Source organism: Pholis gunnellus (assembly GCF_910591455.1).
Source record: "Pholis gunnellus genome assembly, chromosome: 1".
Lineage (NCBI taxonomy): Eukaryota > Metazoa > Chordata > Actinopteri > Perciformes > Pholidae > Pholis > Pholis gunnellus.
The window spans coordinates 23,667,070-23,681,962 of record NC_136528.1 but is presented as its reverse complement, the minus strand read 5'-3'; the positions used below and the strand labels follow the sequence as shown (position 1 = coordinate 23,681,962).

The 14,893-nt window shown below is 40.7% G+C and overlaps 1 protein-coding gene across 2 annotated transcripts; it reads left to right on the top strand.

Annotated features, from left to right (window-relative positions):
• Positions 1–376: 376 nt before the first annotated feature.
• Positions 377–13,625, top strand: dync1li2 (dynein, cytoplasmic 1, light intermediate chain 2). Of its 2 annotated transcripts, none has more exons than XM_079171643.1 (13): positions 377–490; positions 1,262–1,335; positions 1,847–1,963; positions 2,083–2,313; positions 5,453–5,616; positions 6,676–6,769; positions 6,930–7,065; positions 7,274–7,385; positions 7,474–7,533; positions 8,166–8,210; positions 8,339–8,456; positions 9,349–9,486; positions 11,282–13,625. In XM_079171643.1, exons 1-13 carry the CDS (start codon positions 405–407, stop codon positions 11,296–11,298), a joined length of 1,392 nt encoding a protein of 463 aa, XP_079027769.1. In that variant the 5' UTR covers positions 377–404; the 3' UTR covers positions 11,299–13,625. The 2 variants fall into 2 exon arrangements, with proteins under 2 accessions (XP_079027769.1, XP_079027768.1); XM_079171642.1 differs by having other exon boundaries at positions 11,277–13,625.
• Positions 13,626–14,893: the final 1,268 nt, after the last annotated feature.

Sequence of the window (14,893 nt, the reverse complement as noted above, 5' to 3'; positions counted from 1 at the left end):
ATATTCTATTGGCTTTAAGCACGTTGAAGTTGATGTCACACAGTGTTCTCCATCAGCTGATAAAGGGGGAAAACCTGCAATGACATCACTTATTGGCATGTGACCAGAAGTGCTTGACGGTACGAACTCACGTTTGAACCACGAAGATTAGTCAAATCCTTTATTCGCATATTCTTATCACATTTGTATAAATGCATGTTTATGGTAATCATCAAGGAGATACATAACAAAACTGTATTGCTACTTGAGAAACGTCAGTTAGATGTGCAGAGGTGCACCCACCCCTGCGCAGCGTAGCAGTCATTTGAATGCAACGCACCCTTGGCTTGCTTGGATGAAGGCGGTGCTAGTGGTGGTGCCCAAGCAGCAGCAGGGCCTTGCCTTTGTGGTTATAGAAAGAGAAGATGGCTCCCGTTCTGGAGAAACAGCTCCCGGGCGCAGCCGGGGCAGGCGACAATAATAACGAAGAGGAAGAAGGACAAAACCTGTGGCAAGTTTTTTTTATTGTTCGAACGACTTCATGTCCGCCGAGGCCTTTCTGTGAGAAACACAACCGTTATGGTTCTGCTTTGTCACTGACGCTCACAATCAAACACCGGCCCCGGCTAGCAGTAACATTAGCACCAGCCGAAGCAGGGCGGTCAGTGTGTTAACGTTACTTGTTACATTGTGGTTAACGTTAGCCAAGGTTGTCCGTGTTGGCGTGCTTTCCAAATACAAGGAGTGTTTTTTGAATCAACGAAACGTTTGAAGGAGCCATTCATAGTATCAGGGGGGTTGACAAGTGAATGTCAAGACAACACCTACATACTAGCGTCTTAATGCAGGATACGAGAAGCTAACAGGAACCTCAACAAGCTAACGTCAATACCGGCCACGACTCATGCAACTTTATGCAGAAACGTACTGTTGTCTATAGTCATCGAGTATCACAAGGGCTCGTAATGTTACTGTCATGGGGCTCAAGCTTGTTAGGGTGCATGTTTTAAGAACCCTCGCCAACGTTATATCAGTGGACATGACTTATCATTTCCTGTTGTGTTGTGGTGGACACATCACTGGGCTAGCTGACTGAATAATCATCTTGAACCATACACGTAACCCGTAGTTAAACTGTGTAACGTTAGCTGACCAATTAACCTTACCGTTTTGGTAGCAACTTATGTTTTGAGATAGCGAGCTGTCATCGTGTCACTTAACTGTCAAATCTAACGGTCATCTTTATGTTTTTCCTCAATATCTGTCTTGTTGTTTCTTGTAGGACCTCAATACTGAGTGAAGTTTCAACTACATCGAGTTCAAAGTTGCCATCAGGAAAGAATATCCTGATATTTGGTAAGCATAAGTTCTTGCACGTGTGAAAATCTATGTTTTTTCAGTGTATTTTTACTGGTCAACCCCGAGGGGAGTGGACTCACAGACGCTAATGATTGCAAATTAAAACCTTTCTGACTTTTCGCACAGTCTGCACTTTCAGCTGCGTTTCTTCCCACACTGTTGAAATGAAGACATAATAAACACAAAATACAGAGAGCTCTTCCTGTGTGTGAACATACTTATTTGAGTTGGCTTTCCACAAATGTGAGAAATAGTGCTATTGACCAAAAAGATGTTTGTGTGAGCCACTGACTGGAATGGTGGTAAAGTCAAGATATCTGTGTATAGGCAGGAAGTCGGAGTGATGATTTCTTGGCACATCGCATACATTATCATTGGAAAATGTCTATAATGATATATATATATATATATATATATATATATATATATATATTAGAACACTATTACGACTGCTACTAACAAGAATGAATAATATCACATGTAAGCTGATGAATAAAATGTCTTGCAGGTGAGGATGGATCAGGAAAAACAGCACTTATGGCTAAACTTCAAGGAGCGGATCACAACAAGAGAGGCAGGGGACTGGAGTATCTGTACTTAAATGTCCATGATGAAGACAGAGATGGTGAGTTTACCTGCTGTAGCTTCACTCGTGGTTGTTTTACAGCCTTTACAAAATGGCAGTAGTTTAGAGCAATGATAAGGTTGCTTGTATTAAACTAGTATTCTGTTTTCCTTTTGCAGATCCTACTCGCTGCAATGTGTGGATCCTGGACGGAGACCTATACCACAAAGGCCTACTTAAGTTTGCTGTTTCAGCTCAGTCACTACCTGACTGTCTAGCTGTGTTTGTTGCGGATATGTCACGGCCCTGGACCATTATGGAGTCACTGAAGAAGTGGGCCAGTGTGCTACGTGACCATGTTGACAAGCTAAAGATCTCTCCAGAGGACATGAGAGAAATGGAGCAGAAAAGTAAGTAATGTTTTATGACTTTATCTGCTCATATGTGACTTGTATCGTGGATGGTATCCAAATGAAACATCATCAAGGCTTTTATTTTGAAAATGTAGCTTAGTTTGTTGTAGAGTGTCTTTCTGCTGACTCTAGCTGGACAACCATTCGCCAACTTCTAGAAGTCTGAGTTATAGCTAAAATCTCAGGATATGTACATTGTTATCATGTCGGTATCTGTTCCCTGGTGGAGTATTTGTCCAGAGTAAAATGAACATGGAGGTAATAAGACTGAAGATTGAATTTGATTGATGAAGTGGTCAAATGTTATGAATGGCAGCGAATCTCGTAATTCCAAACGGGTCTTTCTTTCGTTAAAGCAGTCAGTTTGTTAAGACTCATACGATTTGGTGATTTGTTATGGGGTAGGCATCTTAATTCTCAACATGCAAAAAAAAATAAACGCATACATATTGTTGAATTATATGTCTAGGTAGAGGGTTTAAAGGAAACCGCACTGCGTGAAGCACCCCAGGTTGGAATCAATGGGAGTCAAAGGGGGAAAAAGAGACATTGGTAGCTGCGTAGCATGGAAGGCAAGCACTGTGTAACATTGCACATTGTCATGGATGTTTCTAGGTCATCATCAGAGAGGCCCATGATCTTCAGCTGTGTGTTCTGGCTGTAGGCGAGTTCTGCAGATCAATGTGTGTGTGATGCACTCCTGTTAATTTTAGAACTGGTTATCGCTCACTTATGAACGGTTCTTTTGTGTTTGGGGGAAAATGCTTTTGGAGGTTGCCAGTTATTTCAGCCTGCAGGGTTTTACAGAAGGTTCGTGTCCGCCACCAAACGCTGCTTGCTGCTGGTGTTCTTATGACTCTGAACTGACTTATCACAATGAAGACAAACTGTTTGATTTCAGATGAGTTTTAAAAATGTTTCCAGAATTTAACATGTAACATGCTAACACAGTGACAATTGGTATCAAGTCTACTGGCAAACGTGAAAAAGAAAAGGGAAGCTGGTAGCCAAGTGATGACAAAAGTGTTGTAGTGACTTTTAATGGGTCTACATTTACAACTTGCTTTACTGACTTGTTTAAGTTCAAGTGGCTTATTAGTTAGGCGTTGTTGAAATTGATTATAAAATGCAGTAGAAAGGAAATGTATACATTATACCTATCAATAGATGGCAGCTTGAGCACACATTACAGTTGTAAATTTGCTATCGTAGTGTTTACTGTAGAAATCTTCACAATTTGGTACATTTTTTTAGGCTTAACTTCAATAGTTTTTTTTTGTTGATTTTCTAGAGTTCCCCTCTACTTACTCTCTTTGGCCTTTTGACATGGTCAGATTTCCAGTTCAGCTGAAGCATATCATCAACATAAAGTACCTTCCTACATGTCAGTTGTGATGTCAGCAGCAGATTGGTGAGACCTAGTCAGAATACATATTTGTAGATATGAGCATGTCAGTGAGAGAGACAGACAGACTGGAAGTGTGTGCTCTTGTCCAGGGAGTCTTGCAGGCGTCTTGCATCATGGTTCCCTCCCCTCCAACAGCAGCGTCAGAGAAAACTGAGTCTGAATTCAGTCAGTGGGCCGGACATTCTGACTCCTGTTATGCTGTAACTGAAGTAGTCTGCCTGCTGGAGTCGTCTCAAGTTGAATTACAGCACCAAGCTATTGCTGCCTGCACAACCCCTTGAAATGAAAAATATATCACTTGGCTTCTGTGGTAGTGACAACACAGGGACTGTTCTTTTGCCTACAGTATCTGGGAATGGTGTGAAGGCAAACATTGAGGCTGTTTTCTTTCACTTTTTTATTAAAGGAAACAAGTATTCTGACACGTGTAAAAACGTTTTAGTCAGGAGCCAACAACATAACCAGGAAAAAGATTAAGGCTGATGTAATACTTGGGCTTGTCTTATAATAGCCAATGAGACCAAATTTACTTATTTGACATTTAGTTGACTGGAAATGACACCTTTTTATTTGTAGCTAAGCTTTGAGCTCACTGACATCTTTCAAGAAATGGATAGGATATACCTATTAGATCTCAAGGATTGATGCATGTCATTATTTTTCATTTAGTGACGGCTTAGCAGCTCTCGATTATGTGTGCCGATGTATTTTGACCCCACCTTTATTTGTGGACAGATAGACTTTGTCCCATAAGACCTCTTTGTCTCTTTCTCTTTCTCTTTTTGTTGCTAGTAGCTGCTCCTATTTTACGATTTCTTTTCTTTTCTCTTGTCTGTTTTCTCCTGCCACATCTTAGCTCAGCAGACCCCGTGTAGAGCTTAATGTCTCGGCATTAGAAAAGGATTAGATGAAAGAATGACATTTGTAGCCGTCATTTACATTTTTGTCAAACTAGGTTTAGCTGAAAAATGAAACATTTTGGATGGTGTCAAATCAGCATTTTAACTTCCTGGTGTACAGATTCTATCTGTGCTATGCACTGGATTTGTGTAATCCAGGAGGGTTCCCCTTTAGATTGATTGTAACTCTAGTCCTCTCCCCATATACTAAATCCCATGTTTGGAAGTAAAGAAGATGGCTCAAAACAGCAAGTCAGCAAGTCAATCTGGCTTTGTGGCCCAGAGGAAGTAGGCCAAAGCTTCCTGCATATAACTCCCCGCCCACACACACACACACACACACACACACACACACACATCACCACCTCATACAGCGCGGCAATTGTCTGGACAGCACAACAGGAAGGTGAAGGATGCCATGTAATTCACCTGAGGTCTATGTTGTGATAGTAGAAATTCCGTCCAATCATACAAAGCTACACAGGACCTACAACAGTAGTGATTTTCTAGATGTGCATTTACATTTGGAATCTTCTTCATCATTCATTAGGCAGGAGTGGTCATATTTGAATCTGCCAATTAAGTGCAATGCATTTGTGTTAATCCTATGATAATCTCATCTCTAATCCCAGAGACATAGTTTAAGGCTGAGCACAACAATTAACACTATTCTATAAAACCAAGTTTATAGTTCTGCGTCAGAGTATTAAAGCAAAGGCTATGACTGGTTACGTAACTTTACTAAAGGTCCTACCAATGATGATGTGCACCTCCCAAAAAAATGACATGTACAGAGATACTAAGTTTGCTCCCTTTGTCTCTCCGCTAGTGGTGAAAGTGTTCCAAGAGTACACAGAACCGGAGGATGCCACCCCTTCCTCTCCACAGAGACGGGCCCCTACAGCAGGGGAAGACGAGGCTGTTGTGCTACCACTTGGGGACAACACGCTCACGCACAACCTGGGCATTCCAGTGCTAATAGTTTGCACAAAGGTAAATTATTCTTACAGCCCCAATTGTCCCATGTGAAGCCATAGACTATCTAGAGACAACTAATGTTTTGGTGTTGCAGCTGTCGCTATTTTAAAGGTTATCAGCGGAAAAAAGCGTGATCAGCGATCTCTAAAAGTTACGTTTGCTCCTCTTTTTATCTTGTGCTGATCCGTGATCCGATCCGAACCGTAAGTTTTAAGATGCGTTGCACCCTGAACGGAAAGCCTTTAATGCTGTCCTCACTGCTGGTTTCCTCTAATGGGTTCTTTAATTGCCTCCATCATGAGCAGAGACCCTATGAACTTTTGTGTGTGCTTTCGTAATTTGTGAGACCGTCTCCTCTAATAAAACGCTGTCATTATATTTGATTGTTAACCCTCCAGGCAAAGACTAGTGCTGAAAAGCAGTGTATTCATCAGTAGAGCTTCACATGCTACCCGTGACAAGAAAATGGTGAATGTGCTTCTGTCTAGCCCGTATAAGACAAAAAGCATTCAACTTGGCAGAAAAAAGTCATTGTTCGAGACCACTATTTGCTGTTTAAAACAATTCAAACTGCTGTTGGTCTTCTTCTGAACATCACCGTCTGTCATGACTAATCATGGAAGCTTCACTACTGACCCACAGACAGGAAGTACCGTATTTCAGTGCTTGTCATTGCCACACCACCACGCACGGAAATCTGTTTTGGAGGTGTCCATCCTTCCAATCACCACCAACTCGTCACTCCTACCTCAGTCATCTGCCGTCACTGTCCTCAGCACCAGCTCTACTTTCTGTGGGTGGCCAAATGGTTATCACCAGGCAGACTAGTATCAAAAACAACAACAACACAACTGGTCTGTTAAAATGTTGTGCTGTATTTTACTCTACGCTTGTGTATTGTACCTGCGTCTCTCTCTGTCAGTGTGGTATGACGGAGAGAGAAGACTCACTTTTGTCATTACAGAATTGACTGATGCAGAGAGCAGCAACCGTGTTTATATTTGTGAATGCTGCCATTTTGATGACGGTCATTAAAATATGTATCTCTTTCCCTCTCCATCTTATGTCCTTCAGTGTGACGCAGTCGGCGTACTCGAGAAGGAGCACGACTACAGAGAAGAGCACTTCGATTTCATCCAGTCCCACATTAGGCAATTTTGCTTACAGTGTATCCTTTTTTATATATAATTGTCTGTGTTGTCCTTGAGAGAAATGTTTATTTTATTTTTTTTGTTCTTTCAAATGACCCATATTTTGTTGATTATCATCAATCCATCCATCATCGATGTGATTACCTCAACAATTGTTGCCTTAACGGAATGAAACAGATGGAGCTGGCCTGATCTACACTTCAGTCAAAGAGGAGAAGAACATGGATCTGCTTTACAAATATATAGTGCATAAGATGTATGAGTTCCAGTTCACCACACCGGCCTTAGTGGTGGAGAAGGATGCAGTGTTCATGTGAGTGAAGATAGAGATGCACTAGTTTATTCAGTTTATCGCGAGTCTTTGTTTTTTGTCTGTATGATGTAACTGTAACATTTGGGTAATTTTTCTTTCTGTATTTGTTGTGAATCATATTCTGTTAATCAGTTTTCTTCTAAGGAAATACTCTTAACAGAGTTTACATCATTGCACCTGCTGTAATTGGAGCGGTCTTGTCTTTCAGTCCATCTGGATGGGATAATGAGAAGAAAATTGGGATTTTGCATGAAAACTTATCAACAGTCAGACCCGAGGCTCCGTTTGAAGATTTTATCACGAAGCCTCCAGTACGAAAAGTAAGGGCAATGCAAGTACTGAGGAAATGTGAACTTTAGAAAATGACTTTACATAACTGCATGCGTTCTCCTTTGCTCTTCTTCACAGCTGGTTCATGAAAAAGAGATCAATGCAGAGGATGAGCAGGTATTCCTGATGAAACAACAGGTAAGTGTCGGTCTGTCTTGCATATTTCATGATTTCTGTCTACAAAGATACTCAAATTAAATAAAATACTAAAGAATTTGGCTGAAATTTTGTCAACAGCTAGATAAAAGAACCAGTCATTTTGTTTGCTATAAGTAGCATCCTAAACTGGCATTTTCACTATTAAACACATTTCTATACTGTACTCGTGTTGTGGTGAACATCTGAAACTTCCACATGACAAGTGACATTGCCTTCACTTCCTATTTTTTAAACAAATAAACCAGAAAGGCAATTGAGAAAAAAAAAAAAACACTCAGCTGAGGCTTCAGTTTTGCAAGTTAGAGAATTGATTGTTGAGGTTTCTTTCTTCCAAATTCCACTTGTATCTGCACTGACTGCCCCTCTATATCTAAATATAGAAGTACAGCTCATCTGACACAAGTTGCAGTCTTCAAAAATGAGATAGTGTAATTATGTATGTTAGTAGGTTCAAGGTTAATGTATTGTCGTTGTACAACGGAGTTACACAATGAAATGCAGTTGTAGTCCCAAGAAAAGCCCAAAACACTGGTGAATATAATTAGTTTTCCAGAAATGCAAAATTAGTCGACCATTTTTGTTGAATTCACTTTGTCTTTTTTTCTCTACAGTCTTTGTTATCAAAGCAGCCGGCCACACCAACAAGAGGAGCGACGGTATGTTTTTAACATCCCTCAATATGGATTCATTCAAATGTTTTTGCACGGAATACTTTTTTCTCCCGGCTAGACGAACCGGGTTATTTGTTTGTGACCACAGCTTTGACCCGGTTTCTGTGTTGCAGGAGTCTCCAGGACGGACAGCCTCAGGGTCTCCCAGGCCTGCGGGTCGCACCGGCCAATCCAACGTGACCAGCGCCTCACCAATGGCTGCTGTCAAAAAGCCTGACCCAAACATGAAAGGTAGGAGCTCTACAAACACACGAGAATTTTTTTTGAAATCGTCCACATTTATTGAAACCAATGTTTTGACCCCTGCAAAAAAACTGTGCTGACTGCTGAAGAGGTAACATTTAAAAGGAATCCCATTAACAACAGATTCCTGAGCTGGCATCCCATTAGCAGAAATATTGACTTTCTCGCCTCCATTAAGTGCAGAAGTGCGTTCCAACTAGAAAGTGGGTTTAGTCAGATTAAATGGAGGGTCAGTTAACCCTTGCCTATTGACGTTGGCAATTGCAATGTTAGTGGAGTTAATTGGATTTTTAAAGTTCTGTTTGTGTAGCAAGTTTATCAACACATTTTCTTCCCTGACAAAGGATGTTTTGTTGAGTATTTCCCCTATCAGAATCCTAAAATTGAAGGTATCATGCTCCACTACTACAGCTTGTAAAACCCTCTGACACAAACGTGTGATTTTAGGGATGGATTACACACACATACCAGAGTGCACGACACAACCCATTCATAGGGCTTTTGTCGACTTTACAAGATGAAGACGTGGCCTTATTTTGCAACAAGGTCATTATACGTGGTAGGAACAATAGATATTTAAGAAATGAAGATATAGATTTTAAAATATATTAACAGAAGATATCCCAGGCTGCTAATCTGGAATCATAACATTATAAGATGTTGGGCATTAAAGCAGGATGATCTGTTAATAATTAGCTTGTGTTCTCGGTATTCTCAGTGTTGAGAAGATAACTAGAAACTCAATGATTAAGTGTATGGTGGGTGATGGCTATTATCAAGTAACAATATGTACAACCTACTAAAAACTCTTTATATTATTATATTTGACTTGAATTTTCACGATGCAGATGTGATTTTAAACTCCATATTTCTCCTGCAGCGGGGGCTGCCAATGAAGGAGTGCTGGCTAACTTCTTCAACAGCCTGTTGAGTAAAAAGACCGGAGCCCCGGGGAGCCCGGGGAGCCCAGGAAGTGGAGCAGTAGGAGCTGGAGTCCAAGGGTCCGCCAAGAAAACAGGTACACTCTCTCATTCCAGTGCTCTGAGCTCAGTGAACCGCCTCACTAGTTATGCCTCCATGCCAGCGACCGCCTTTGCCATCGGCATTATTATTTCATATTGTCCGTCCATTCGTCCGGCCCATTCTCGTGAACGCAATATCTCAGGAATGCCTGGAGGAAATTTCTTGACATTGGGCACAAACGTCCACCTGGAGGCCTTAATCTCAAACCACGGTGTGACTCTACAAATGTAACGGTTCCTTTTGTAATTAAATATTTAAGATGATCAAACTTTCTGCGCTCCACAGTTTGTGTAGCACCCCGTAAGGCTCTGGTCTAAAAGCATTCCTTAAATTTCCCCTTATTACTCGTTTTTATTATGGAATGTAGGACACACAATTCAACAGCTACAAAAATGAAGGAAGTGCTCTATGCTCGTGTGTTTAAAACAATCTCACGTTGTGAGTTGAATTCCAATTAAATATACAGTATAGACTGTCATGATTATTGTTACGCTCATCTGACAGAGAGCATCAAATACAGCGGCATAACAACACACTGATGCAGCCAGAGACGGTTATAGAGCCTCTTTCATGCAGCTGTGCCACATGTCATATTTAATTGACGTCGCTTAACCAAGGAGGTCTCATTTGTTGAATGCCTGTTGCCTTGACTCATCTCTCCTCACCTCTCTTCCTCACCTCCTTCGCTCGCATCTCCCATGAGTGGGGCTGAGCAGGTCACTGCTACCTCACCTCTGTCCCGACACCTTGAGCGAACCGCTTCACATTTCTGAAGTCACTGTGACCTCACAAAACATGTTTAAAGCCAAAACTCAATAATTCACATGCTGATTATGACATTTACACACAAATGTCTAATATAATGATGAAGTGATGACATTTTGGACAGACGTCGATGTAAACTGCAACATGACTGTTTGCTGGAGGCGTACATCCGCGAGGCGGTAACTGTAGTTTTAAACCTTCCTCCACACAGGCTAACGGTTGTCCTTTTATCAGATCAGTTATAAAGCATTACTATTGGCTTTAGCATCCTTAGTATTTAGATCCATCTCAGAGCATGGGCTTCATGCACACCGAAGTCAAAGTGGAGAGTTAGAAACGGGGCCTTTTGTTGACCACTTTGCTGTCTGGAGGTTCATCTCTACAGAGAGAGAGAGAGAGAGAATGTTAAAACAGGAGAAAAAATATTTTTCTTTGACTGAACTTCTGACATCTGAAGAAACTTGTGACAGGCCTGTGTGCACCCAACCTTCTATCTTAAGTGCCCCTATAACACTAATGTCTCTCACTCCACATCATATCCCTTTGCTCTCTTGCTCAACTAATTATTTTTGCTTGAGTAACCTCAGCTGTTTTGCATGTCAACCGTTCTTATTTGCAGCTCCAGCATATGTGTAATATTTTTTTTATTTGACTTTGTTATATCAGGTAAATATAACAAAGTAGAATACTGTTTGTTTTGTGAAATGACTGAATGTAACTGGTGAGACATTGCAGAACTCATCTTTCCGACTGGGACCACTTCCTCTCCCAGCACTGAGCACTGTTTTCTTTAAGGCCCCGCTGAAAGGATAATGCATGAGCACATTTTCCTTTTGTCTTGTGATTAGTTTTGCATGAGTGTTAACTGTTGCAGCGAGCCGCCAAACTCCAGCATGGCACCTCATCTGCATCGATTCCCATCCATCTGCTTGCTGGCCGTAGAAGAACGGTTTAATGAACACACACACAGAGGCTACAGGAGATTACTTTTGGACTTTGTCTCCTGTTTTTTTTTCTAAGGGCAGAAGCCGGGTTTGACTGACGTCCAGGCGGAGTTGGACCGGATGACTCGCAAACAAGACTCCATGGTTTCAACGAACAACATACCAGCGCCGACCGAGAACGAAGCGTGAAGGCAACAAAAACCGCTGCATCGTCCACTGCGTTAATACTCTGGAAATATACATGTACATGTGAGCATAAAAAATTGACCAAATTCCCAATGTCTATATCAGTCAGCACACACAGTGGTTTCACCAAAATGAGTTTCAGATGCTACCAGATGTTTCTGTGTTCTGGTGAAATGGGAGGAGAGAGACGGAGTACAGAGATGGAGGTGTTTAATGAGATGATACGTGCTGATGGCTTGGCTTTATTTCTGTCCTCTCCACTGTAAATGTTCTTCTGTGAGGGATGTCGTTTTACAGAAATGAGTGCACACTCGTGGCAGCCCCCCAGTCTCTGGGGTGAAACACCCTCTCTTCATGGGTTAAAGAGGGGAAACATACTGGTCACTGGTTCAGCTTATCTCACGGAAGGAATTTGGTTGTGATTGGAAAGGTATTTAACTTTGAAATATATTCATTGATAAAAGTAATTGAAATACATGCAAACATAAGTAGTATATAAAAAATGTTGGATATGATACTGATGTATTGATACAAAGCTCCTTTTTCTTTTCTTTTGTACACCATTTATCGGGTTGTGGAAGCATTCATCTGTATCGCATAAACGTGTTAAAAATTCCACTGACGTCATGACACTAATACAAGTCCAAATCGCTGATATCGTATCATTTGCCCTATTCATCTCGAAGGATTCTGTAAATATATACAAAAAAAACAAAAAACTATTCAGGTTAACTTTGATTTTTGTATAAAATGCAATTCTGTCCAAATTATAAAATCGCTTGTTTGACTAAATGAGACTGTTTGGGATTTGGTGGGCTTAGAGGTTGCAAAGAGACCTTCAGCTACAGGTGTGTATATTTGGGGATGGGGTTGGGCAGCATCTTTCCTACTATAACTCCTAAGTGCCTCGCACAGTTAGCGGTTTGTGTCATAGTGGAGGTGCTCGTCTACACAAGAGGAAATGCACTGTAGCACCATCGGCTAAAAGGTTTTTGTCCATTTCGTGTCATCCAAATAATTTATTTTCGTTTTACATTTTTGTTAATGTACAACAAGCCTGTGGTCTGTTATTTTTCAGAAAAAAATGTCTGTGCCCTAGTTAATGGTATTCAATTGAGCTCTAGATTGAATGCCTTCATACAAACTGTAAAGGCTGCTGATATTAAGAAGAAACCACATGATGGAACTTTTGGATCCCCGAGGAGAACGCGTACTGTGGTTTAAACAACTCTCTTTGCAGCCAAAAGGCACACAATGAGATGTTGTTTCCTTCGGCACGGTCCTCCTTCTGGTTCCACAAGTTTTATTCACACTGTACTTCACATGTCAGTTAAAAACATTCCCAGTTTCTACATGAAGTAGCTGTAGAGACACATCCCTGCGGTGGCACCTGTTTGTCCAGTCAGGTCTTTTTGTTCGGTCTCTTTCAGTGCCGTTTCACACGATGACCTTTGCCTTCAATTTACAGCTAACGGTCACACTGGGCACCCTGCCTTCACAGGAATGCTCCTAATTTGTGTCCTTAAAGGGTTGCTTCATTGTGTTCTATAGTTTATTTCCTTTTAAAAACAAATTATACATTATACTGTACCATATCCAATAATCTAATATTTATGGTTTCATGACACCATTATCGATTCAAAATGAATTAATTGTACATTATCATTAACCGTATGCAAGGCCCTACTTAACCTTATGGAAATTGTACATCCGTAGCGTTCACAGAACTAATGACGAGTGTGAAGAGAGCAGCTATTTGCTATTCAAACAATAGCAAAAAAGGAAAACTGGAGTGAATTGGGACATGGAACCAAAGATGCATATTAGTCACTATTGTCTGCTTTTATAGTTGGTATTCATCCATAAGATTAACCAGTGGCCATTGTTTGTCCCACCCTTGCATTCCAAACTTCTGACCTGCCTTTGAACTCTTGTTTTGAGTAACGCCCTATAAACATGGTAGCAATGCCTTGCTCCACTCAACCATATCTGGGGTTTCATGAGTCAAAGGAAAACAAATACCATAACTGTGTACAGTAGATTATGGTAAATTCTCTAAATTGGTCTGTCTACAAATGCAATTAGGGTTTCTCTTTATATTTGCTCTGTAAGGGAATAACCACAGGACCATATGGGTGTACAGTTAATGCACAATTTGATTTGTTATCAAAATGATGCTACACATCTGTTCTGGATTTACTTTTGATCATATTGACGCTCTTATTGTTTTTATTTTTGCTTTGGTTTACTTTGTTTTGTGGGTGGGTGGGTGGGTGTGCCTGAGGGTCTGTTGCCCAAGTGGATGAAGCACAATTTAATGACAGCCAGGAGCAGCACCGCCGCATGTTGAAATAAGCACTTTTCCTTGGACACTTGTATCAATTCCCTGTTGCTACAGTTTAAGATACAGACTGCATATTTTTCTTTTTGCCTTGCCTTTAGTAATGAACCTAGAAGTTAATCTACACAGTAAAACTGCATTATTTATCTGCATTTGCTGCTTAAGTTATGGAAGGTGCCCCTGGTGGTTAACTATGGAATAACCGCTTTCTGCTGGTGATTTTGTACATTTTATCAATCCTTTTGAAATCGTCATAACACCTTTGCTAGGGATGTTTTAAAGACGTCGTTAAATAGATAAACCAAATAAATGTCTATTCATTTTCAGGTTTTACCTTTTTGCCCATGAAACCTCTGCTTGTTCATGTTTACATCCTAATTAGGCATGTTTTCTTTGTGTTGTCAAACACGGCTATGCCCATAGACACGTTCTGTTTAAAATAGTTTTGAAATGCCACCCTAACCTGACTGACCACACGGATACGTCATATCATTATATATCATATTTCATGTAACACGGCCACACTTGTTAAATTTGGCGTTTAGCCGAGTGGAATGAAGTGCTCTCATGCTGCTTGGGTTCAAAGTTGCACTCGCTCTTTGTAACGGTTGGATGTCGCTCCCATTATTGAATAATGAACAGTTGTATCTTTTGTACTCAAACGTCAGTTGAAAGCAACTGCCTCCTCACATCCTAACTGAATTGCCTTCGACCACTATTGCCAGTCTCCATCTATGTGAGACTGTGGGCTTCTGCTTCCAGTCCTTTTGTATTCCGGATAGCAACACATTGTAAGCACATGGCTGGCTGCATTTTTGTGTCCTGAATTAATTCAGAAGTTTGATTGTATGACTTTAACACAATTCTGTAGCCTTTAAGCTGCCGTGTGGATTCTCGCTTCTTACACCGACAAAGATGAGGAAAATGTTTATCAGACCCCTGGCTTCAATAAAACCAAGAATCCTAACTTTGGTTGACTTTCACATTTTTGTGTCTATTTATACAATGTTCATTGATTTGATTGACTTATTGACTTTAATTACTCCACCCTGCACTACAGCACAAAACTATATAAATGAGTGACATGATGCTGATTGCTAAATCCAAAATAAAAAAGCACATTTTAAAATGGTCGATTATTTTTCCATTGCACTGTAACATGTGGT

Coding starts and splice junctions, on each gene's coding strand:
- dync1li2 (XM_079171642.1), top strand. CDS start 405: ATGGCTCCCGTTCTGGAGAAACAGCTCCCGGGCGCAGCCGGGGCAGGC. Junction 1,336..1,846: donor AAAGAATATCCTGATATTTG/GTAAGCATAAGT, acceptor AATGTCTTGCAG/GTGAGGATGGATCAGGAAAA. Junction 7,066..7,273: donor GAGAAGGATGCAGTGTTCAT/GTGAGTGAAGAT, acceptor CTTGTCTTTCAG/TCCATCTGGATGGGATAATG.